General features: G+C 34.5%; 1 protein-coding gene across 3 annotated transcripts in view; it reads left to right on the top strand.

Moving 5' to 3' along the window:
- IL13RA2 (interleukin 13 receptor subunit alpha 2) overlaps nucleotides 1-20914 on the top strand; it is a 69519-nt gene extending 48605 nt beyond the window's left edge. For all 3 annotated transcript variants that reach the window (XM_045518000.2, XM_074358906.1, XM_045518001.2), the window contains 9 exons: nucleotides 6795-6921; nucleotides 8626-8777; nucleotides 9797-9950; nucleotides 10473-10593; nucleotides 13448-13632; nucleotides 14547-14692; nucleotides 16097-16241; nucleotides 19783-19898; nucleotides 20641-20914. In XM_045518000.2, coding sequence (XP_045373956.1) covers nucleotides 6828-6921; nucleotides 8626-8777; nucleotides 9797-9950; nucleotides 10473-10593; nucleotides 13448-13632; nucleotides 14547-14692; nucleotides 16097-16241; nucleotides 19783-19898; nucleotides 20641-20691 — 1164 coding nt within the window. In that variant the 5' untranslated portion in view covers nucleotides 6795-6827 and the 3' untranslated portion in view covers nucleotides 20692-20914. The remainder of the gene's footprint in view (nucleotides 1-6794; nucleotides 6922-8625; nucleotides 8778-9796; nucleotides 9951-10472; nucleotides 10594-13447; nucleotides 13633-14546; nucleotides 14693-16096; nucleotides 16242-19782; nucleotides 19899-20640) is intronic.
- The last annotated feature ends 404 nt before the right edge of the window (nucleotides 20915-21318 follow it).

The raw sequence follows: 21318 nt of genomic DNA, 5'->3' as shown, positions 1-21318 counted from the left end.
TACAGTTTATACCTTATGGACATTAAAGAACGTACTGGTAGAATAACCTTGAAGCAATGTAAAATCTGCTATTGCACATTTTCTATTGCTTTTACTTAGTATGGAGGGGGTAGGGCACACTCTATTATTTACTTTTAAAGTTGTTATGCAAAGTGAATGCTTTGGGTACACAGTGTTTGCTTGCTAACAAGTATTTGGGAGCATCTGGAAATAAGGAGAAGGGTGTTGAACAAAAGAGATTGTTTTGCTAGTTTCAGAGCACTGGTGCCTTTCAAGATACTGCGTTGCTCTTCAGCTGCGACTTCATTTGAATCGAATGTAAGGTATATTAAATAATAACAATTTGACCTGTTTTAAGAAATTGATGACTGGGGGATTTTTTTTTAAAGGGTTGTAAAAGCTTGTTGTTGGTTTATTGGATGGGATTATAAACTAAAAAACTCTGATCTGCCCAGATTAGAAGCAGATTCTGAAATGTGTAAACTGATTCATGAACTTACGCTATAAACCTGTCATTTGCTATGGTAGCTCAAAACCAAATTTTGTAGCTTTCACAGTGCTTCAGGATACTTGCTAGCTGAATGAACTCAGGATGTCATACAGGAAATGATTAAAAAAAAAGAATTAGGAAATAAGATGATTACTTATGTTTTATGAGATTTATTGAATGTATTTCATAAACATCAAGAAACAATGTTAGTGTGTAATGTTGGCAGGATGCAAATATAATCATGATACGTATAAATGGGTGTTAAAGTGGTATTTGTGAGAAAGACGTTCTATCTGTACTTCATTTGTCTATGGTGATTTTCATCATTCAGCATGTGCCTAACTTCTTTGTGTTTTTGTGGTAGGAAATGACTTACTCTTGACTAGTGCGTCTTGTCTGATGAATAGTCCTTTTATGTTTGAAAGTACACAAAGTGATCTTCAGCATTCTTTGTAAACTACTCCACTGCAGGAAATATTATTTACTAGTTATTATCTAAACTTGATTCAACTCGCCAACAGTTCATAGGCTGATTGTACTATTATTGAGCTATGTACTGATCTCAGCATGTTGTCAGATCTCAAGATCCGACAGGTTCTAGACGTGCTCATTGTGATGCTGAGTCCTGGCTATTCTCTAAAAACTATGATTAGGCATTTGCATATGTTGGGTGGTCTCCTTGGAACAAGATTAGTTATTCTGGAAGCCAGTGCTTTTGAGTCACATCCTGAAACCATGGATGGATACACAGCAGATTAACCGATGAAACAAAATGATATCCCAGGGATAACTTGTATAAGAGGAAATTCCGCTGCACTAAAGTGAGATTGAAACATAGTATCATATGTTAAAAAGAGCATAGTCTTTAGAATCAGACATACACATCTTTTTTTGCTTAAATTGTATGAACTTGAGTAATTTACTTAAATTTTCTGAGCCTCAAGCAACTCATTTGTAATATTGAGATAATAATAGTAGTAACTATCAACATTTGTAAGACTTAAATGAGCTAATCCATATCAAGTATCTGACACAGAGTTTGATGCCTGGTAAGTGCTTAATAAACTATATTCCCTATTATTATTATTTTCTAAATTCCCTGCCAAAATTAGTGCTAGAGCCCAGAGCTCCTAGTCAATGCCTTCTCACGTAAGACCATAGAAATTTATCATTTCACCCATAGACAACATTTAAGTCTTTGCGATCACCCTGCTTTTCCATTTTTCTCTTCTCAAGCATTACTTCTCTTCTGTTTTCCCATTTTTTCTCCTAGTCCTATTCTAATTGCTTTCACTGATTTTTTTTTTTTAGATATTTTAAGTAATGTAAACAGAAAGTATCACATTTTATAACACTGATTTTTTTCCCCTATCCAATGGCAAAAGAAATAACACGGCCATACTTCTTTTAGGTGTTGTTTTTTTAAGAAACCACTTTAGTGACATTGCAAAATTCCATTTGTCATTTTCTAATAGATAATTGTTTGTCTTTGCAACTTGGTCACTGCCTTTATGAACAAAACAAGAACCTGTTGTCATTTCAGATTCTTTGGAAAAATCTTTTTTTTTCTTTGTCGAGGTAGAGAAGGAACTTTTCTACAAAACCATATTATGTAAGTTACTGAGTTATTAGCCTTAAAACATATTTCTGCTCCTTACTTCTTTTACCTTCCCTTTCACTTTGGGTTGTGCCAGCAAGTGGGGTCTTGTGCCCGTTGTCAAAAGATCCAATTTTACTGATTGTAAATATGTAATACCAACCTTTTACACCTGCAGATTTGTTAAAATAATTCAACACATTCTTTGTAAACTATAAAAAGGAAACAAGTGTAAGAAATTATTATTACTAGGACAAAAATCAGTAAAGGTAGCTAATGGATCAACAAGGGTGTTGGAATCTAGAGGTTAATAATAAGTGCCTAGTTATGAACTGTGCACAGGTCCATTTTGCTGGATTAGTTAGAGCAAATGTGTAGGCTGGAGCAAGTCGTTTTCAAGTTTTTGCTTAGAAGTAAACCCCTCTCAAGTACATAAAGCAATTTTTTATCCTCTTTCACTTTCACATACATTACCTCATTTAGTCTTAAACATAAAACTGCCAGACTGGTGTCATTACCTCCATTTTATAGATGGAAATTGAGTTTTAATTTACCTCCAAGCACATTAGTGGTTGAAGCAGGACTGAAATCCAGGTTGATATTTATACTATTATGCCTGTATTATAGAAAGCTCCTCGGCTTTATATCTATTGGTTTACTCGAAGATTAGTTCTGTCAGCTTTTACAACACCGTACTATGATTCAAAATTTGCTTTTAGCTTTTAGTTCCACCCATAACCTCTCCTGTCTTGCAACTTGTAGAATCTGTATCCTGACCCACTGGCTGTTTCAGGAATACCTATCTTTTTTTTTTTAAACATTTTTTATTGATTTATAATCATTTTACAATGTTGTATCAAATTTCAGTGTATAGCACAATTTTTCAGTTATACATGAACATATATATAACTCATTGTCACATTTTTTTCTCTGAGAGCTACCATAAGATCTTGTATATATTTCCCTGTGCTAGACAGTATAATCTTGTTTATCTATTCTACATTTTGAAATCCCAGTCTAACCCTTCCCACCCCCCGCCCTCTTGGCAACCACAAGTTTGTATTCTATGTCTATGAGTCTGTTTCTGTTTTGTATTTATGTTTTGTTTGTTTGGTTGTTTGGTTTTTTTAAGATTCCACATATGAGCGATCTCATATGGTATTTTTCTTTCTCTTTCTGGCTTAATTCACTTAGAATGACATTCTCCAGGAGCATCCATGTTGCTGCAAATGGCATTATGTTGTCAGTTTCCTATCTTTTTTTAGTGTACTTGATTATCAGACAGAAAGGGAAGTGTTAGAGATTTTAATTAATGTCTTTAAAGTGGAGAGGAGAAAAAAAGAGGAGCTGTGATAATTGCCTATGATAGTCCATTTCTTGAGAAACCATATTATTGGTAAGTACCTGGAGTTTCTCCAATAATGCAAGGATTATCCCAGCCAGCTCTTAGAATGAAGGGATTATGTAACATGGCTTTGAAGAGGTGGGCAAGTGAGGCTGAAAACAGGAAATAGTTTTAGGCTTGCCACTTCAAAGGATATTCTTAATGGGAAACTGTCTAAGCAAAAGTGTTGTGTGAAACTGAGTGCGTAGAAACAGGAAGCTACTTTCTACATTGATCTTAGGTATGGAGAATGCCTCATATAGTGGTTATCATCAAAGGCCCTGGCACTAGACTGTCTGGATTCAAATCCAGATTTCACCACTTATGGCCTGTAGTGACTTGCAGGAAGTTGTTAAATTTCTCCTTGTTTCAGTTTCTGGTCTCTAAAGAGGGAATAAAAATAGTACATACACCCAAGGCTGTCTGTGAGTATTATATGAGGTTATGCATGTTAAGTGCTTGGCACAAGTCAGTGCCTGGGATGCTGGGAATGCTAACTAAATGGTAGAAGGTATTATTATTATTATTATTATTATTATTATTATTATTATTATTATTACAGATATTATGACTCATCACTTGGACCTTGTATCTTGGACAAGATTTAGCTGGAATAGTATTTGGCAAAAAAAAAAAAAAAAGGTGCTCAGTGAAGGTTTATTGAATTATTACTCTGCCAAAAATGTCATGATGATAAACTGTGTGGTGGTGTTAATGATGTGGGTGATGACAGAAAGTTGAGGAAGGTTTGTGGGGAGACTTCTGGTAGGATAGGTGTTGGACAGGCTCCTTATAACAAGAAGATTTATTTGCTAGTCAGTGGAAAGGGCTCAAGAGAGCTGGTTTTCAGTCCTAGCTCTGCCACCAGTAAGTTGTGTGAGTTTGGACAACTCACATTCCTCTTTGGGTATTTCCTCATTTTAAAAAATAAGGAGTTAAGACCAGATGAGTGGTTGTTAACTGTGGGCTAGGGGTGGGAGGATATCAGAAACTTTCGAATTTTGTATGTCTGAGTTTCCATTCCTCATCTTCCCTTTGTCTTTAAGTCCTTTCCCCTCTTGTGAAAAACTCTATCATTCCTAGTAACCATATAGTATATAAAGCACCTCATTGTTCTAGTGACAATCCTTTAACCCAGAAGCCAAGGAAATAATTATCTTCAGTTTCCTTTGGGTAAGAAAGTCTAGGTGGGGCACTAAGTGTATTTCAGGAACTCCTTTTTTGGGTTTGTAGATAAGTGACTCAGAAAGTCAGCTATCTCATTTCCTGCCTTTGCTTAAATGTGTTGGGCTGATCCAGGAAATGCTATTTGATAGCCTGAGTCAAATTTCAGTAGCCTATAAATAGACTAGAAGTGAGGTATTTTTATCTCTTTACTTGGCATTTATGCTGTACGTGACACAGGACTATGAGATATTTGAGGACAGATTGATAGTGGAGAGAGAACTTTAAGATCTCTCTGAGAGCATTTTAAGGGAAGCCTGATTGTCTTAGTCCTTACAGGTAATAAGAAAGGATTTCTCTTTGTCAGACCTATTCCCTTGGATCCAAAAGTACCCCATGTGTTCATCTCAATCTGTAAGATGAGCTCTATGGCAGAAATGTGGTCTTCTGTTGAACAAACCTACTTACTACTTACAGATGCCTAGGAAGGCAGCAATGAGCTGGTGATGGGGAGGAAGGAATAGAGGAGAGAAATTCATTGGACTTTAGTAAGAGAAAAGGCATCCTCTTAGGATTTTATGGCACATAAGAAAAGAAATACCATGGTATTGACTCGGCCTGGATAGCTAGTTGAAGGAAGTCTTAGATGCTGGAGTCCCACAGGAAAAGCTTTCATAATCTTTAGTCAAACATGTGGGATCCAGCATAGTAGTATGGAAGTGCACGGGACTGGGAATCATGTTTGTCCTACTTCCAGCTCTATTACTAACTCTGATACTAGTTGTATAATCTTGGGCAAATCTTTTACTTCCCAATATATAAAGGGGGACTGGACTAACATTGCCTCCAGTATACTTGCTGGCTCTAGAAGTTTGATTCCAAGATTCTATTATGTAATTATTGAAGCCTACCAACATGAGAACATGACATATGGGCCAGGTAAGATGAAGAGGGTGGGCAGGGAGAGAGGGTCACTCCTGGTTAATTAATTTATGTAGGAAAAAAGAAAGGCAGTCCCTGACTGTTAGGGTAAGTGACCTTTAATCCTTAATTTCCTGCGAAATTGTTGGTTTTAGGAATATAGACTGAAAGATAAGCATGGAACTGGAAATAGTGATTTTTCATTGAAAGGAGAGTATTTTTTGATTGAGTATTTGGAGACATGAATCCTTTAATTTTGAACATTAAACAATATTCTTCAATAATAAAAAAGATAATTAAACTGTATTCTGTGGCAGTGAAGTGCTGTTTTAAGAAAGAGGTGATAAATTCTGATTTATCCTTTAAAAGAGTCATTCTTACTGTATGTGGTATGAAGTGTGGTTTGGAGGCAGGGAAGACCAAACGAGGAGGTCCCTGATGATGAGATCCTCAATTTAGGAAGGGGTAGTGATAATGGAGAGATTGGTTGGGAGAGGGAGGAGTTGAGGAAGACTCTCAGCTTTCCAGTTTGGGCAACTGGGAAGATAATGGTGCCATTTACTGACATACAGAATACAGGGAAGAGTAGAACAGATAGAAGAGCAGATGATGATGATTTAATATTTATGAAGAAATGAAGCAAAGTTCTGAGTTATCTGAGGCTTTGCCATAGATTTGGAGCCTTCTCAATATTCAGATAACTTTCAAATACTTTTTTAATCTCAGAAATGAGTATATGTATGTATTAGTGTGTCTTCCTTGTTGCTAGGGGAGGGGATTGCTATGGACACTAATGATATCATCATTCATAATTCCCCTTGTCAATCAATAAGAACACTTAAGTAGGTCTGGCTCAGTCTTCAGGCTGGAAGCTTTTTGAAGTCATCTTATCCATGGCATGTGATGTATAGAAAGTATGTGTGTGGGGGATGTGGTTGTTGGGGGTGGGGGTGGGTGAAGGGATATGTTTGTTTCTTTTGCTTTGTTTTTGCTCTTATAAGAAGGATGAAACTAAAATTCTCCCTTTCCAATTATGTTGGTTCGAAACTTGTTTTTTGTTTTGTTTCTATGGTTCAGAGGGGCCCAGTTTTCCCCACTCTTGATAGAAAGCACACAGACAGTTTCCAAATGTATTTTAATCACATTTAGTCCTTTCTGAAGTACAATAAAGTTAAATTTTATACTTATATTTTAAGTAAAAAACATTTAAAATATATGTTATATTTTTCTCTTCTTAGATTAGAAATTTCAAGATATTAAATTTTGGAGAAATGGCTTTCGTTCATTTGGATATCAGATGCTTATATACCCTTCTTATTTGCACAGCATTTGGCTCTACTTTGTCTTCAAATGCCGAGATAAAAGGTAAACAAACAATGGAATAGTTTCAAAATTAGGGATATTAACTGTCTTTTCAACCTACTCTATAAAAGTGTATACCAAATAGGTGGATTGTTATTGGAAATATTTCAAGAAGTCCATACACAAAAGATATGCTCTTACTAGTTGGCCTTATGTATAAGGTAACTGATGATAACAAACATTTTGTGGGATAAAAGCCAAACTAAAAGACTTTCCATACCATTTCTAACAAATAGGTTAATTATCTGAAACTTCATTGCGGAGGCCCCAACTAACTGAAAACTTTTCTAAACTACTATCCTTAACTTTTAAGACAATTACATAAATTTTAGACATACAGAGATTTAAATAAAATTGAAAGATAATTACAGAATTATTAAATCATGTCTAATAAACTTTCTTCATTGTGTAAGGTAATTAGAACAATGCATTCAACAAAGATTTCTCATCCTGAGTTGAAACAGAATTGTCATTTCATCCTGAATCGAGAACTTTATTGGTTCGTGGGGGTCCCATTTCAAATCATTATTTGTGCCACCAGTTCATCTGTGGATTGTTTTCCTCACTCAATAAGTAATATTAAGGGAAGTATTAAAATGAATAATAGGGCAGGAATGAGAGGAAATTATTAGCAGATAGGCAACATGAGGACAGTACTATAGTACTACTAGATTTGCTAGTAGGAAAGTTTATAATTTGTTTGTTTTAAATCACCAGATGGGACAGCCATTGCCTCCCACTGCCCCCTCCCTCAAAAGAAAAAGGGGCTGTTTCCTGATGTCATTCTACTCGGCTGCCTGCCACTTTTTCTTGAGTCTTTCCAAAGACTGGCTCTGGTTTGCAATACTCTAGTTGGCTAGAGGATTCAATTATCCAGAATGCATCAAAAAGATCTTCCAGTTCTCCTAATTCTTAAGGCACTTAACCATAGTAGCCATATTTTATATTTTCTATCCCTTTTGTGTGTGTGCCATGATATATGCATATAGTAAACAATGGATTAATACTGACTGATTCTTGCTATTAGAGAGAGTTATATAATAGAGTCTTCCCATCTAGACCACATTCTGGTCTATATGCCCACAGAGATAACTCCATGTTTAATTTCTTGTTTCCATGAAAACTTAGTACCTAGCTAGGTTAAGTCACATTTTGCATATGTGATTTCTTAAATAAGGGACAACTATATAGCAGTAATCTAGATTTTTAAAAACAGCTTTATTGAAATATAATTTACAAAACATAAAACTCACCCTTTTAAACTGTACTATTTAGTGATTTTTAGTATATTCACCAACTTGTATAACAGCACAATTATCAAATTCCAGAATATTTACATCACTCCTAAATGCATTCAGCAATCACATCTCATTTTCTTCTCCCTCTAGCCCCTAGCAATCACTAAGTGATTTTCTGTCTCTATGGATCTGCCTATTCTGATATTTCACATAAATGGAATCATACAATATGTGGTCTTTTGTGATTGGCTTCTTTCAGTTAGCTTAATATTTTCAAGGTTCGTTCATGTTGTAGCATGTACCAGTATTTCATTCTTTCTTATGGCTAGATAATATTCCATTGTATGGATGTATCACAGTTTATTTATCCATTCACCACTTGATGGACATATGAAAGTAATCTAGATTTAGCAATGTTTGTCATGAGATATACGAAAAAAGTAAAAATATTTTATTGATTTTATTTCAGTTAATCCTCCTCAGGATTTTGAAATAGTGGATCCTGGATATTTAGGTTATCTCTGTTTGCAGTGGCAACCTCCGCTGTCTCTGGATAATTTTAAGGAATGCACAATAGAATATGAATTAAAATACCGAAACATTGATAGTGAAAGTTGGAAGGTAAGCAAAGCAGGCACTCAAGATGTTAGAGAGATTATTAGTTTTCTTGTGATTCCTGATGTCAGTATCTACCTTTATTCCTGTATCTCAGTAGCTATTCCTGCTGCTATCTCCTGTGCATCCTGCCACGTATATTTTCACCCCACCCAGGTACATTGGAAATACAGGAAAAAAGAAAACTTGGTCCCATGGAATATGGACTTGAAGAGTACTTACACATTTTACCATCTTCTGAAGTTACTTACATACCTATATATGGGTCTTATATTTGCTACTGAGCTATGTGAACTTTTTCTCTGTAGGAATCAAGCCATATTATCTTTGTACTCTCTCCATAGAACACAGCATGGTTCTTTGCATATATTGCAGTAAGTGCTCAATGAAAGTTTACTGAAATATTAACTATATACAAAGTCAATAAGCACGTTCATTCAAAGATTTCTGTTGTAGAAGGCATTCTGTTATCTTCCTAATTCAGCTAGGTAGTTTCAAGGGACGATTCAAACCAAACGTTCATTGAGCAACTTTTTGTGCCAGGCACTCTGCTAGCTAGGTATCAGGAATAGAAGGATAAATGATATATGATTTTAGACCTTCAGGAGGTCACACACTTTGTCTGGTTTTCTCCAGTTACTTCCAAGATTTTATGTGATTCCTGAAGAGTTCATATGATATTTGAAAGGTGATGAATTATTTGTCTTGTAATATGCATGTGGTATGTGAAAATTATCTTTTGATTTCAAGATGGTTATAGCTCAAGTTCCTGCCATAGAGCCATTTTTCTTGGTTTTTGGGGGAGAATGAGATGTTAATATTCAAATGATCTCATCAAATGATATAATATGTATAAGTGAGCTCTGCCAGAAATATATCTGGGACATTTTATCAGATAATCATCAGAAATTTCTTAGCTATTAGGAACTCTCCAGGATATTAATGACTTCTTAGCCTTGTTAATGTGGCTCCTGATGCCATTATTGTTTCTAAGCTTGACTTTGTCTCATCTTTTTATCAAACAGACGATCATTACTAAGAATCTGTATTATAAAGACGGATTTGATCTTAACAAAGGTGTTGAAGCAAAGATACACACACTTCTGACAGGGCAGTGCACAAACGGTTCAGAAGTTCAAAGCTCATGGTCAGAAGCTACTTATTGGACATCAACACAAGGTTAAAACAAAGCTTTCTTTTTATGTTTAATAATGTCAGAACAGTCTATGTAGGAAGTAGTCCCTTAACCGTGATACACCAGATTGTATGTACAATTGAGAATGTGGCACAAAAAAGAATCCTTAGGAGTGGGTGACTGGCCTTTGTGAATTCTTTAAATCAGCAAACACATTTGGCAAAACCTACATCTTGTTAGGCTGATATAGTTCCCAGTTTGGGCCTCATATTAGTAAAATGGATATGAGTATTTACACAATAGCTCAGAGCATCTTAGAATTATTAATTTAGTACTTTGCCTGTGCTTACACTAGTACCAGTAAATGAGCCCTCAAAAATTTTTGATTTTGCACACTCCACTTACAGTGAAGTGATTTCCAACAACTTCCTTCTGGGGTATTCCTGATTATGTTGATTGCTAAGTGAAATGGAGAGGTCCAAGGAAATGAAATACAATTGCATAATGGTTTTCCAAATGATTCATCACCATGTCTTTCAAGCATTCACAGTTTATTCATTTCTTAGGAAATCTGGAAACTAAAATTCAGGATATGGATTGTGTATATTACAACTGGCAATATTTACTATGCTCTTGGAAACCTGGCATGGGTGTCCATTTTGATACCAATTACAGCTTGTTTTACTGGTAAGTATTTTTAACAATAAGAATTCCATATTAGGAAGATATCTGTCAAAATTAATCCACAGTATGAGTAACTGTATTTTCACTAAATTAAATGATATTTTTTCAGAGTTGTATTTATGATGAGGTTATTTAAAATTGTTTGGGGTTTTCAATGGGAGTAAGTAGGTTTAGGCTGTAGCTAATAGAATGCACTCTATGGGTGATAAAAGGAATGCAATAATTGTTTCTGTACTGGATTAAATTTTGTATCTTTTAGATAGATGGAGTTATAACCTAAAAAATTTTGGCATATTTCATATTCTTGCCTTTTAAAAAAAGCTATTAAAACTGGATCCTTTTTCTGACTTTTCTACTTTTGTTAACTGTCACGGAGGCTTTATACTTAAAGCCATCTTGAATCTTCTATCTCCTTCATTCCTTAATTGTTTCATGGTAACACTGATCACCATGATCAACACTGACGCTCCTTTGCAAGGTCTCACATCTGTTCTTTACTTCACATCTCTACTGTAAGTACTCTTCTTTAGACTTACCTCATTCCACACCTGGATTATTGCCATAGCCTCCCAAATTTATTATATTTTTAATTGAGGTACAGTCAGTTACAATGTGTCAATTTCTGGTGTACAGCACAATGTCCCAGTCATGCATGTATATACATATATTTGTTTTCGTATTCTTTTTCATTAAAGGTTATTACAAGGTATTGAACATAGTTCCCTGTGCTATACAGAAGAAAATTTTTTTAAAAATCTACTTTTATATGTAGTCATAGCCTCCCAAATGATGATCTTTCTGCTTCTAGTCTCTCCTATTTGTTCTGCACACTGTAGCCGGATTTATCTCCCTATTCTGCTATTTTCATATGCCATTCATTTGCTCAAAAACCTCCAGTGGCTATTCATTGCCTCCAGTAAAATCCAGGCTGCCACTCATCTCTGCCTCACTATATCACTGCCTTTCCAACATTACCTTCTACTATCAGAATGTTAGTATGAATGAATGTTAGCAAAATGAATGTTCCACTCCATTTAGATCCATCTCTACATTTTTTTCTCACCCATATTATGATCTTTTATGCCTTTGTGTGCACTGCTATCTAGAATACCATCTGGCTGTCTCTGTCACTAACTTATCCATCCAAGGCCCATCTGGTACTCAATTTCGTTAACTCTTTACTGATCACATTAGTTTCTGTTCAGTTTTTCTCTGAACTATTACTTATTATAGCTCTTACTCATTGTCCAGATGACCTTTAAATTTTTGTCATACATGTATGTTTTGTCACCTCTCTTAAATTTTTAAGAGATTGATAGGCACGGCCAATTTCTTATATTTCTCTTGACTATCTCTGCTGTGCTATGCCCATAGTAGATTATCACTAAATATTCATTAAATGAATATACCAAATGATAATAGCATTGATAAGTTGATAGATAAGTATCAGAACTTACACATTTTTAAATACCAGAAAAAACAAAAGAGGACAAAGTGGTACTCTTTGTGAGTTTCAGGCCCAAATTATGGTGTTTTTCTTTAGAAAATCGTAATATATAAGCAATAAGGTATAAGCTATTAACAGTCCTGAGTACTGGTTTCTAATCTATGCACTGGCATCATTCAACTTAATGGTCTTGAGTAAGCAATTTCCCTTTTGAGGGGGTCTCAGTTTCCTCATCTGGAATTGGATGGGTCAATTTTTAAGGTCTAGCTAATTTGTCCATTAATTCAACAAATGTTAAACAATTATTAAATGCCAGACATTGTTCTAGGTAAAGAGAATAAAAGTGTAAATAGGACAAAATCTCTGTCCTCTTGTACATCGTAGCTCATGTTTAACATAACTTTATCCTCAGTAAAGTAGTGAAAGATAGATATTAACATTTTAGAGACTGGAAAATAAGGGTACTATGAGGCTTTCCACTGGCATAAAGTAAATCTGTGTATCAAGCCTAGAACACAAGTCTCCCAAACTCTAATCAGGTAAACTAACTCAGAGACTACAATTCTGCAGACTTGACCTAAAGTAAATACTTGGCATAATGTGAATTCAGTAGAGTCCAGATATTGGTACCAGGACCTTATGAGCTGCTAGATTGGCCTCATTTCAAAAAAAGATTTTGGCTGCTTTTACAGACAATATCACATTTTGCATTGTAAGCTATTCTTTAGGAAAATAAACCAGGCATTTGTTCCTTTGGAATTCAGTAGGGAAATTCCCCCTAATTCCCATTAGATTTGTTACTGGAAAGAGGTTAACTTGCAATGATATGGCACATTTCTTGCCTAGGAGAGTGGGGAATTAAATATTTACTTGCCAAACAGCTCTTCTTTTTCTTTTTGAGCCCATGTTGGCTTTTCTGAGGTTTATCTCTTCATGGATATTAAATCCTCAGAGGATTTTCATTCATTTTATTAAACATAAGAATATTTTGTAAGTCTGCTTTTAAATATGCTTTCTTCTAATAAGTTCTCCAGTACAATGTAAGAAAAGCAGTATCATCCAGGATTATCAATATAAACCCCACATTTTCTTAACAGGAATCTTATTCTTTGATTCACAAATTCTGTTGGTGAGTCAACGTAACCTAACTATAAGAGTAAGAATTTTTGCTTTATCTTTGAGATTTTGTAAGACTCCCACCAGATTGTAAATTCTGTCGCCTATGTCTGTTTTCCTTACTGTTGTAACCTTAGCGTTTATTATAGGATATGGCACATAGTTGGTCCTCAATAAATATTGCAAGTTATTAAATGATTTTTTATTTACCTGGTATCTTAAAATAATTGAAAATAGAACACCATGCTACTAGAAGATACTAGTAAACAACTCTTACAACATTTCTTTTTATAGGTATGAGGGCTTGGACCATGCAGTACAGTGTGCAGATTACATCAAGGCTAATGGAAAAAATATTGGATGCAGGTTTCCTTATTTGGAGTCATCAGACTATAAAGATTTCTACATCTGTGTTAATGGATCATCAGAATCTCAGGCTATCACTCCGAGCTATTTCATTTTTCAGCTTCAAAATATAGGTGAAGTAAACAAACAACTTCAAAATGTTTCTAGTTTTAGATCATTTATAACCATGTTAAAGAGAGAGAGATACCTACAGAAATGCTAAGCCAGAAAAATGGGGGCCAACAGAGCATAAAAGGAAGCACTGATTAAATATAAAAGTATGGAAGATAAGGAATTGAATGAATGTAAAGTATCATTTTTATTTAGAACTCACAATTTGTTTCCCAGCTTCAGAATCTGTCTGCTATACAGTATTTTTGTCTAGTATTAGTGATGGAGTAATTAGGGAAGCACTTATTCCCAAGCCTCAATAGGCAAATGATTGGATATTGTCTGAATCTGTGTTCTGAGTCCTAACAGTTACAAGAATGACAGGTTCTACAGTCAGCCATATCTGGGTCTGAATCTTGAATTTACCACTTTCTAAACGTATGACTTTGGACGAGTTACTTTAAACATGCTTCAATTTCCCTGTCAGTAAAATGAAGACAATAGAGGACCACCTCATAGATTTATTGTGAGACATGAATAGTTTATGACATAACTTTTTTAGTTGTGTGTCTGACACATCATAAGCTCTAAATAAGAATTAGCTGTTAATAAAAATAGTAGTAATTGTTGTGGTAGTTGTTTCTAATGCTGTAAAATGGAAACAATAACTGTAATGATTTGGATCTTCTAACTTTTGTACTTAAATATTTGCCAATATGTGACTTATCAAAAAGTAGTCCCCCAAATAACCAAGTTTCTTAATAAACTAATCTTGGTTGGCAAGCAGCTTTGGTTTTAATTCACATTATGGAGGATAGTCTTAAGCCACCTGATTTATCCTGGAGACTTTTGTCAGTAGATATCCCTAGCTTTTGATAAGAGCTACTGCTAAACTTTAATAACCTCCATGTTGAAATGGTCTCCTTTTAATTTTCAGTTAAACCTTTGCCACCAGACGACCTTAGTTTTTCTGTGAAGAATTCAAAGGAAATTAACTTGAAATGGAGCATCCCCAGAGGACCTATTCCAGCAAAGTGTTTCATTTATGAAATTGAGTTTAAAGAAGATGATACTGCCTGGGTGGTATGGACATTGTGATTACTTGGGAAAATCATGAAGTTAGCCTATTAAATAAAATAGCAAACAATAAGAACCAAAATCAGTTGCTATCAGTATGAGGAATAGAACATGGCATATACTTTTAATTTCCAGAAAACCAAATAATCTAGGGGATGAAAGAAAGATTCTTGCTGTCTGAAAGTTTAATCAATCATACCGATTTTAAAGCTACACAGGCCCTTAGAGATAATCTCGTCACTTCTTTCCAATATTGTGTCAAAAAATTAAAGTTGTCAAGCACATGCATAAGATGGATTGTGAAGAGGCCTCAAGTAACAAGAAACTGAAACAAAAAGCACAAAGAAACATAAAAACCACTTCTTGGGGAACAACCATCAGGTCCAAATTACCGTAGAGTCTGGCAGGGCTACTGGAGAATTGCTTGTAGCAGGGAAGAGGGGTAAATTGTGGAAGTAGGCAATGGTTGCAAGACTAATTACCCCTCAGCACTAATAATGTGGTGATGCCTTTAGCCCACGTTGTTATATATTAATTTTATTCATCGGTTTTTAATTTAGGGAGTGGTGGAGACAAGTAGATGAGCCACTATTTCTAATCAATTTGTTTCATATACAGATGAGAAAACTGGAAGTTGAATTGATTTATAAATCCCAAGGAAGTGAAGTGACTTAAAATCAAATTGCACAGCTAGAACGAGAATCCAAATCTTATTCCCAGTCCACTTTCACCTACACTGTATTATGCTGGTTCCCAAGAAAAAATATAACAAAAGGAAAGCTGTAATTTTGGATAAGAAAAATTCTTCAGCTCTTTGAAATACAAAATTGAAGTAATCACTTCAGTGATTTTTTTTTTTTTCCTTTTGAGCTCATTCAGCCTATTTATATTCATATCAGAAGGGGTAGTTTCATGTCAAGCCCTGAGCATTGTTGCACTGATCTTATGATGGTTAAGCAAAATAAGAGTAAGGGAAAAAAGAACCTTTGTGTTTATGAACTCTATAATCTCCATAGAAATCACATTCACGTGATGACTCTTTTTGCTAACTCAGTATATATAGCATTTTCCAGTTTATAGGATCTGGGGAATTTGACACTAATCCAAATACTGGGTGTCATAAACACCAAAACACCAAAACTACCTAGGAATTTTGTCCTGTCACACCTGTCCTTTACTACTAGAGATCCATTACCAGTACAGAAAAATTTAAAAATATAGATAAGGAAGAGAAAAATGAAAAACAAAACAAAAAAAACACCATACAGAGAGATAATCATGAAATATACCTTTCTAGTCATTTGATGCCTATATTTCACATAGCAAAACTCACTTTGAAAATGACAAATCAAATGGAATCTGGGTACCTGCTATTAGTTAATGGCATCTTATTTTTTTCTTGACTTTCAGACTACTACGATTGAAAATGAAATATACTTCACAAGAACATCAAATGAAAGCCACCGATTATGCTTTTTAGTAAGAAGCAAAGTGAATATTTATTGCTCAGATGATGGAATATGGAGTGAGTGGGGTGATGAACAATGCTGGAAAGGTATGAGATTAAAACAACAACAACAACAAAAAAACCCAAAAAAACCAGTGACTAGAGTATTTCTAGCATTATTTGAAGAAGAAGATGCCTTACTGGATGCCATAGGTCACTACAGTTCAGTGACACTGGTTATCCAAATGATAGGATCAACTCTTCTTCATTATTTTTTAAATTAAAGTGTAGGGTGTAGTTGATGTACAATATTATATAAGTTACAAGTCTACAATTTAGCAATTCACAATTTCTAAAGATTACTCCATTTATAGTTATTATAGAATATTGGCTACATTCCCTATTTTTATGTGTATAACATTGATTGAGCTTTTCCGCATTGCAAGACTTAATCGATTCTGTTTGATTTTTCCTACTTTCATTTGACAAGCTAATCTTACCTGTTTTGCTTTCATTTTACTAGTGGATTATTTCCAATGATACTCTTAGCTCCAAAGTATGGTGGCAATATTCTTGAGCTTCTTACATACTAACTAGATAGATGTTAACCACACTCTCAATTGTAGTCGTACAATTACTCTGAAGTTTTACTTACAAGCATATATGTATTTTATGAGAACCTTGACATTATTATGTGCCTTCTTTATGTGGTTTGGAAAACTGTATGCTCATTATTCAAGTTTCTTATAGTCTATGCCTCTTCCCCATTAAGATTTAAAGGAATCCATTCATATAATGTTAGAAAGAAGGAACAATTGTAAAATATGTTGATATAGTTACTGAAGAAAATATACTGATAAAAGAACAGTACTAAATAACTGGAGCTATTTGCTAGCAAAATTAATTTTCTTTTAGTGTATTTTGTAATCATGTAAGTCAAGATGCTCTTGTGAATCGTCTATAAACAGAGAAGATAAATTAGCAGCAAGCCCCTCAAGTGAATATAGATTTATGGAAAATCTAATGTTCAGTTTTCACTAGTTTAACTAAGAGTCTGTTATAGTTCTATTATCGACATTCTTGTCTTTCTGACTGACAGTAAAGAGAATATGCTAGTTCTTTTGAGGGGAAGTCTGTTTTAATTACTATTTTCCTATGCTTTCAATTTTCAAGGGAACAGAAATCTTAAAGCAAGGATAGGTAGCATACATTCGTTTTTGAGTGTCTGGTACTGTGCCTAATGGATATTTTTCTAATTGATATGTCACCATGAGCAAAATGCACATTCCATTCACTTTCAATAGTGATTTAAAGTGACTTGAGATAAAAACATGTATTTAAATTAAATAGCAATATAAAATAAAAGCCTTGAGAGTGAGGGAAAATGTTATTGTACTTTACAGTATACTAGCTTTATCAATAGAAACTGTTAATAGTTGTTTGAAATTGCAGGAAATTAATTCAGCATTGATCTTTCACATAAAGATAAGTAAATACATATACAGGTATAGATACAGACATATAATGGCATTTGTATCAATCATTCATCTCCTTTCATGTTATTCCATTATAATAGAATCCCTGTATGACTATTATCTCCCTATTAATATAGTGGTATCATTGTTCTTTTTCAAACATCAAATATTTATTAAACATGCAGTTATCAGACTTTTTCAGGCATTGGAAATACAGCAGTAAAAAAAAACCCTCATGGAATTTGTATTTTATTCCCAAGTTGAGTAGAGATAAGCAATAAAGAAGCCAAATATATCATATAATCATTAAGGGCAATGGAGAAAAAAATAGACAGAGAAGGGGAGAACTTAGTTAATTAAGAGATATATGGAATCAGAAAGAACACTTACTGGTTTGACGTTTTTCATTTTTGTCACTACTATAAGAAACCTGGAGACGCTGTGGAACTGACATTGAGAAAGTCATGCCCTGAAAGATATCTTGTTATTAATGCATAGTTTAAAATGGATATGGTGGGGTTTTAGCTACCCCCTCAAAAAATACACCCTGTTATGTATTTTATATGTTATCTTAACCATGATGTTGATGACAGATTTCTTTTGCTCTGATGGATATCTCTTGGTAGTCTTAATAACTTTGAGATTAGGAACAAAGACTTTCCTGAGATGCATGTGGTCTTAGTTCTTTTGGACATTTCTTATTGGATGTTTTAACTTAAAGAAAAATAGCACAATATTTTTTTTTGAAATGATAATACATCTTCTTCAGGATTAACTCTATGTGTAGGGAAAACAACTGAAACTTCATGAAAGAAGCCTGCTTTCCCACTGTTAATTTTGCATGCCAAAAAACTTCCATTATTAGTCATCTCTCTCATTATACCCTTGCAATTCTTAACTGAACTGAGCCTACGAATTTGACTGGTAATTTTCTAGTAGAAAATAAGATCCTAAGGGAATAGGACAAAGAAAAAGGTGGGGTTGGGGGAAGGTTTGAGTGTAGGTATCGGCCTAGGATTCATTCCATGGTACTTCAAAACCAGTGGGAGATACTAGTTTTGGAAGGATAGACTTTGTGTACTTTTTAAGTTTGTCTAGTGATTACTCATTTCTTGCTATGCAGAAGAACTATTAAAACTTCATCCCTGAAAAAAAAAAAAAGCCTCATCTCTTTAGTCGCCAAAATGTGAGACAACTTTAGAAACATGACCTTTAAAAACTAGTTCCGTTATTCACATAGAGATTTTTATTGAAGACCTGCTCACTCACTACAGCATTGTATAATTTAATAGAAACACTTGACTTACTGAGAGTTAAGAGATACACAACAAATGTTTATCTAATCACTTGGCTAATATTTTATCATTTTGTTGTTATGGAAAATTCACAAGGTCAAATTTTAAACAAAATCATATAAGAAAATAAGAATTGGACTTTAGGGAGTAATTTTTGTAAGCAAAATGAAGAGCTTTCACAGTTAAGTAAAGTAGTTCTATTAAAAAAAAGCACACAAATGAAAGGAATGCTATAATCAATCATAATTATAGTATCTGTCGACTGAAATAAATGCGCAGCTTAAAAGTTGAGAGTTGTTTTATTTGGCGGAAGGACTCGAGCTGGGATGACAGACTCTCAGATGGCTCTGAGGGACTGCTCCAAAGGGGCAGGGGAGGAGCCAGGATATATAGGAGCTTTACAACAAAGACCAGGTAGTTGGAACATTAAAAGATTACTTGTTATCTAAAGAAAAGCAGGCATCTCAAGTTAAAGAATTTAGCGCTTTTCTATGTATGGGAGGGAGCAAACATTTGGGCTCACTGAATTCATTCCTTTGACAAGCACCTAGCTATCTAGGGCCAGTAGCCTGCCCTTTCTTATTCTGAGTCCCCTCAGGGTGCACCATTGTGAGTGGCTGCAGAGGCTGGGCTGCAGGCTTGTCTTCACTAGGGGGCGGCGGCAGCCGCTGTTGACTTGATGACTTTAGCATTCTTTGTTTACTGATACGGTTTGCAGTATTTTTCGTTCACATATCTATGTATTGGCAAATATGGCAGAAGTTGCCAAGTTTAACTCAGTTCTTCACCATTTACTAGTTTATTTATAAAATATTTCAGTTTAAAAAATAATTGTAAACTTCTAACCCTTCCCCTTTTTTTGGTGATTTTTAATCCTAGGTGACATACGGATGGAAACATTGGTGTTTTTCTTGATACCATTTGCTTTTGTCTCATTATTTCTTTTGCTAATAACTTGTCTGCTTTTGTATAAGCAAAAAAATTTACTGAAAATGGTAAGTTGTGTAACATTACAACGTTTAGTTTGAGATAGTAGATAAAAATATTTTGCATTTAGAACTGATGGGCCTACATTTATAATTTTGCCTATACACCGTGAGGGTACAGTTGATGTTGTATGGATTATGGTGTCTTCAGAAAGTGCAGTAATTTAAGAAATTAACCCTAAAAAACTACATTTTGGGGTGGATTTACTTTTGATAAGATATAAGAATAATGTTTTAGAACATGAAACACTATTTACCTCTAGATTAGGGGAAAATACAAGAGTTACAGGAGAAAAGCAGGATTGGGAGAAAGGAAAGAGTGACTTAAAATGGACATAGACTGAGATATATTACTAGTGTGTCACAGGCAAAAGATCACAAAAATTAAAAAACTTGGTGCCTATATACTCCAAGAGCTCATACACTAGTTGGAGGAGATAGAATCTGTACAAAAAATAAAACCTGCATTACAAGCTGATTTTAGCTGATTGCTATTTGAGTTGTACAGATGATGCTATAGAATTTCAGAAGATGGAGGGATCACTATGGGTTGGTGGGCTTTAAGGAGGAAGTATGACTTGGAGAAAAATATCTTAATGCCAAGTCTTTTAACAATAAAGAGAAATGTGAATGTTGCTTTATTTCTCTGCTGAATGCTTTTTTGTCTATTTCTCTGAGTTCTTAATCTAAGTGAAATAGTTTGTGTTATTAATGACTATTTCTTAATAATGGAGTTCTTTCTTGATTTCAGATTTTTCAAAAAAAAAAAGAAGTCTTTTCTCATCAAGAGACACTCTGTTGACTCAATAAATTCATCTCACGGCCAGATGTTAAATAGGAGCCTTATTAAACTGAATTTTTCTCCAAATGGTCAATAAATCTTATTTTAAAAGCATTGTTGTATTTAAATAGGCTTTGGAACACTCAAACTGTCAACTAATAGTAAATTTTCTGGATTCTATTAAGAGCTTTTTTTTCTTGTTAAAAAACGGAGTTCAGTCAATTAAATTTGAAGATCTACTTGGTTTTATTAGGCAATTCATGAATCAAGCTGCATCCCATCTAGCAACTAGAAGGGTAGCCTGAGGGATTGTACAAAATAGAAGATTTTTATAGGAAGAAGGATGGGGCAAGGGACCTATTAGCAAAAGAAAAGGAAGGATTATTTTTAGGCCAAGACGTCTCCTTTTTTTGGTGGTGGGGGGAGTATGGGGGAGGAAAGGCAAGGGTTCTATCATGCAGATTGCCTCTTCTTCCTCTGGGTGCCATATAGAGGGTCCATGTGGCAGATGATCTCATTGGTGCTGACCAGAAAACTCCAGACTGGTTGATTAAGATTATATTTCCAGTGAAGGTTGAAACTGCAATTAGGTTAGGTGTTAAATCTAGGTTTGGTATTGTGGGCTTTAGCACAAGTTATGCCATTTTG

This window comes from Camelus bactrianus, chromosome X, assembly GCF_048773025.1.
Source record: "Camelus bactrianus isolate YW-2024 breed Bactrian camel chromosome X, ASM4877302v1, whole genome shotgun sequence".
NCBI lineage: Eukaryota > Metazoa > Chordata > Mammalia > Artiodactyla > Camelidae > Camelus > Camelus bactrianus.
This window is presented reverse-complemented; position numbering and strand designations above follow the sequence as displayed.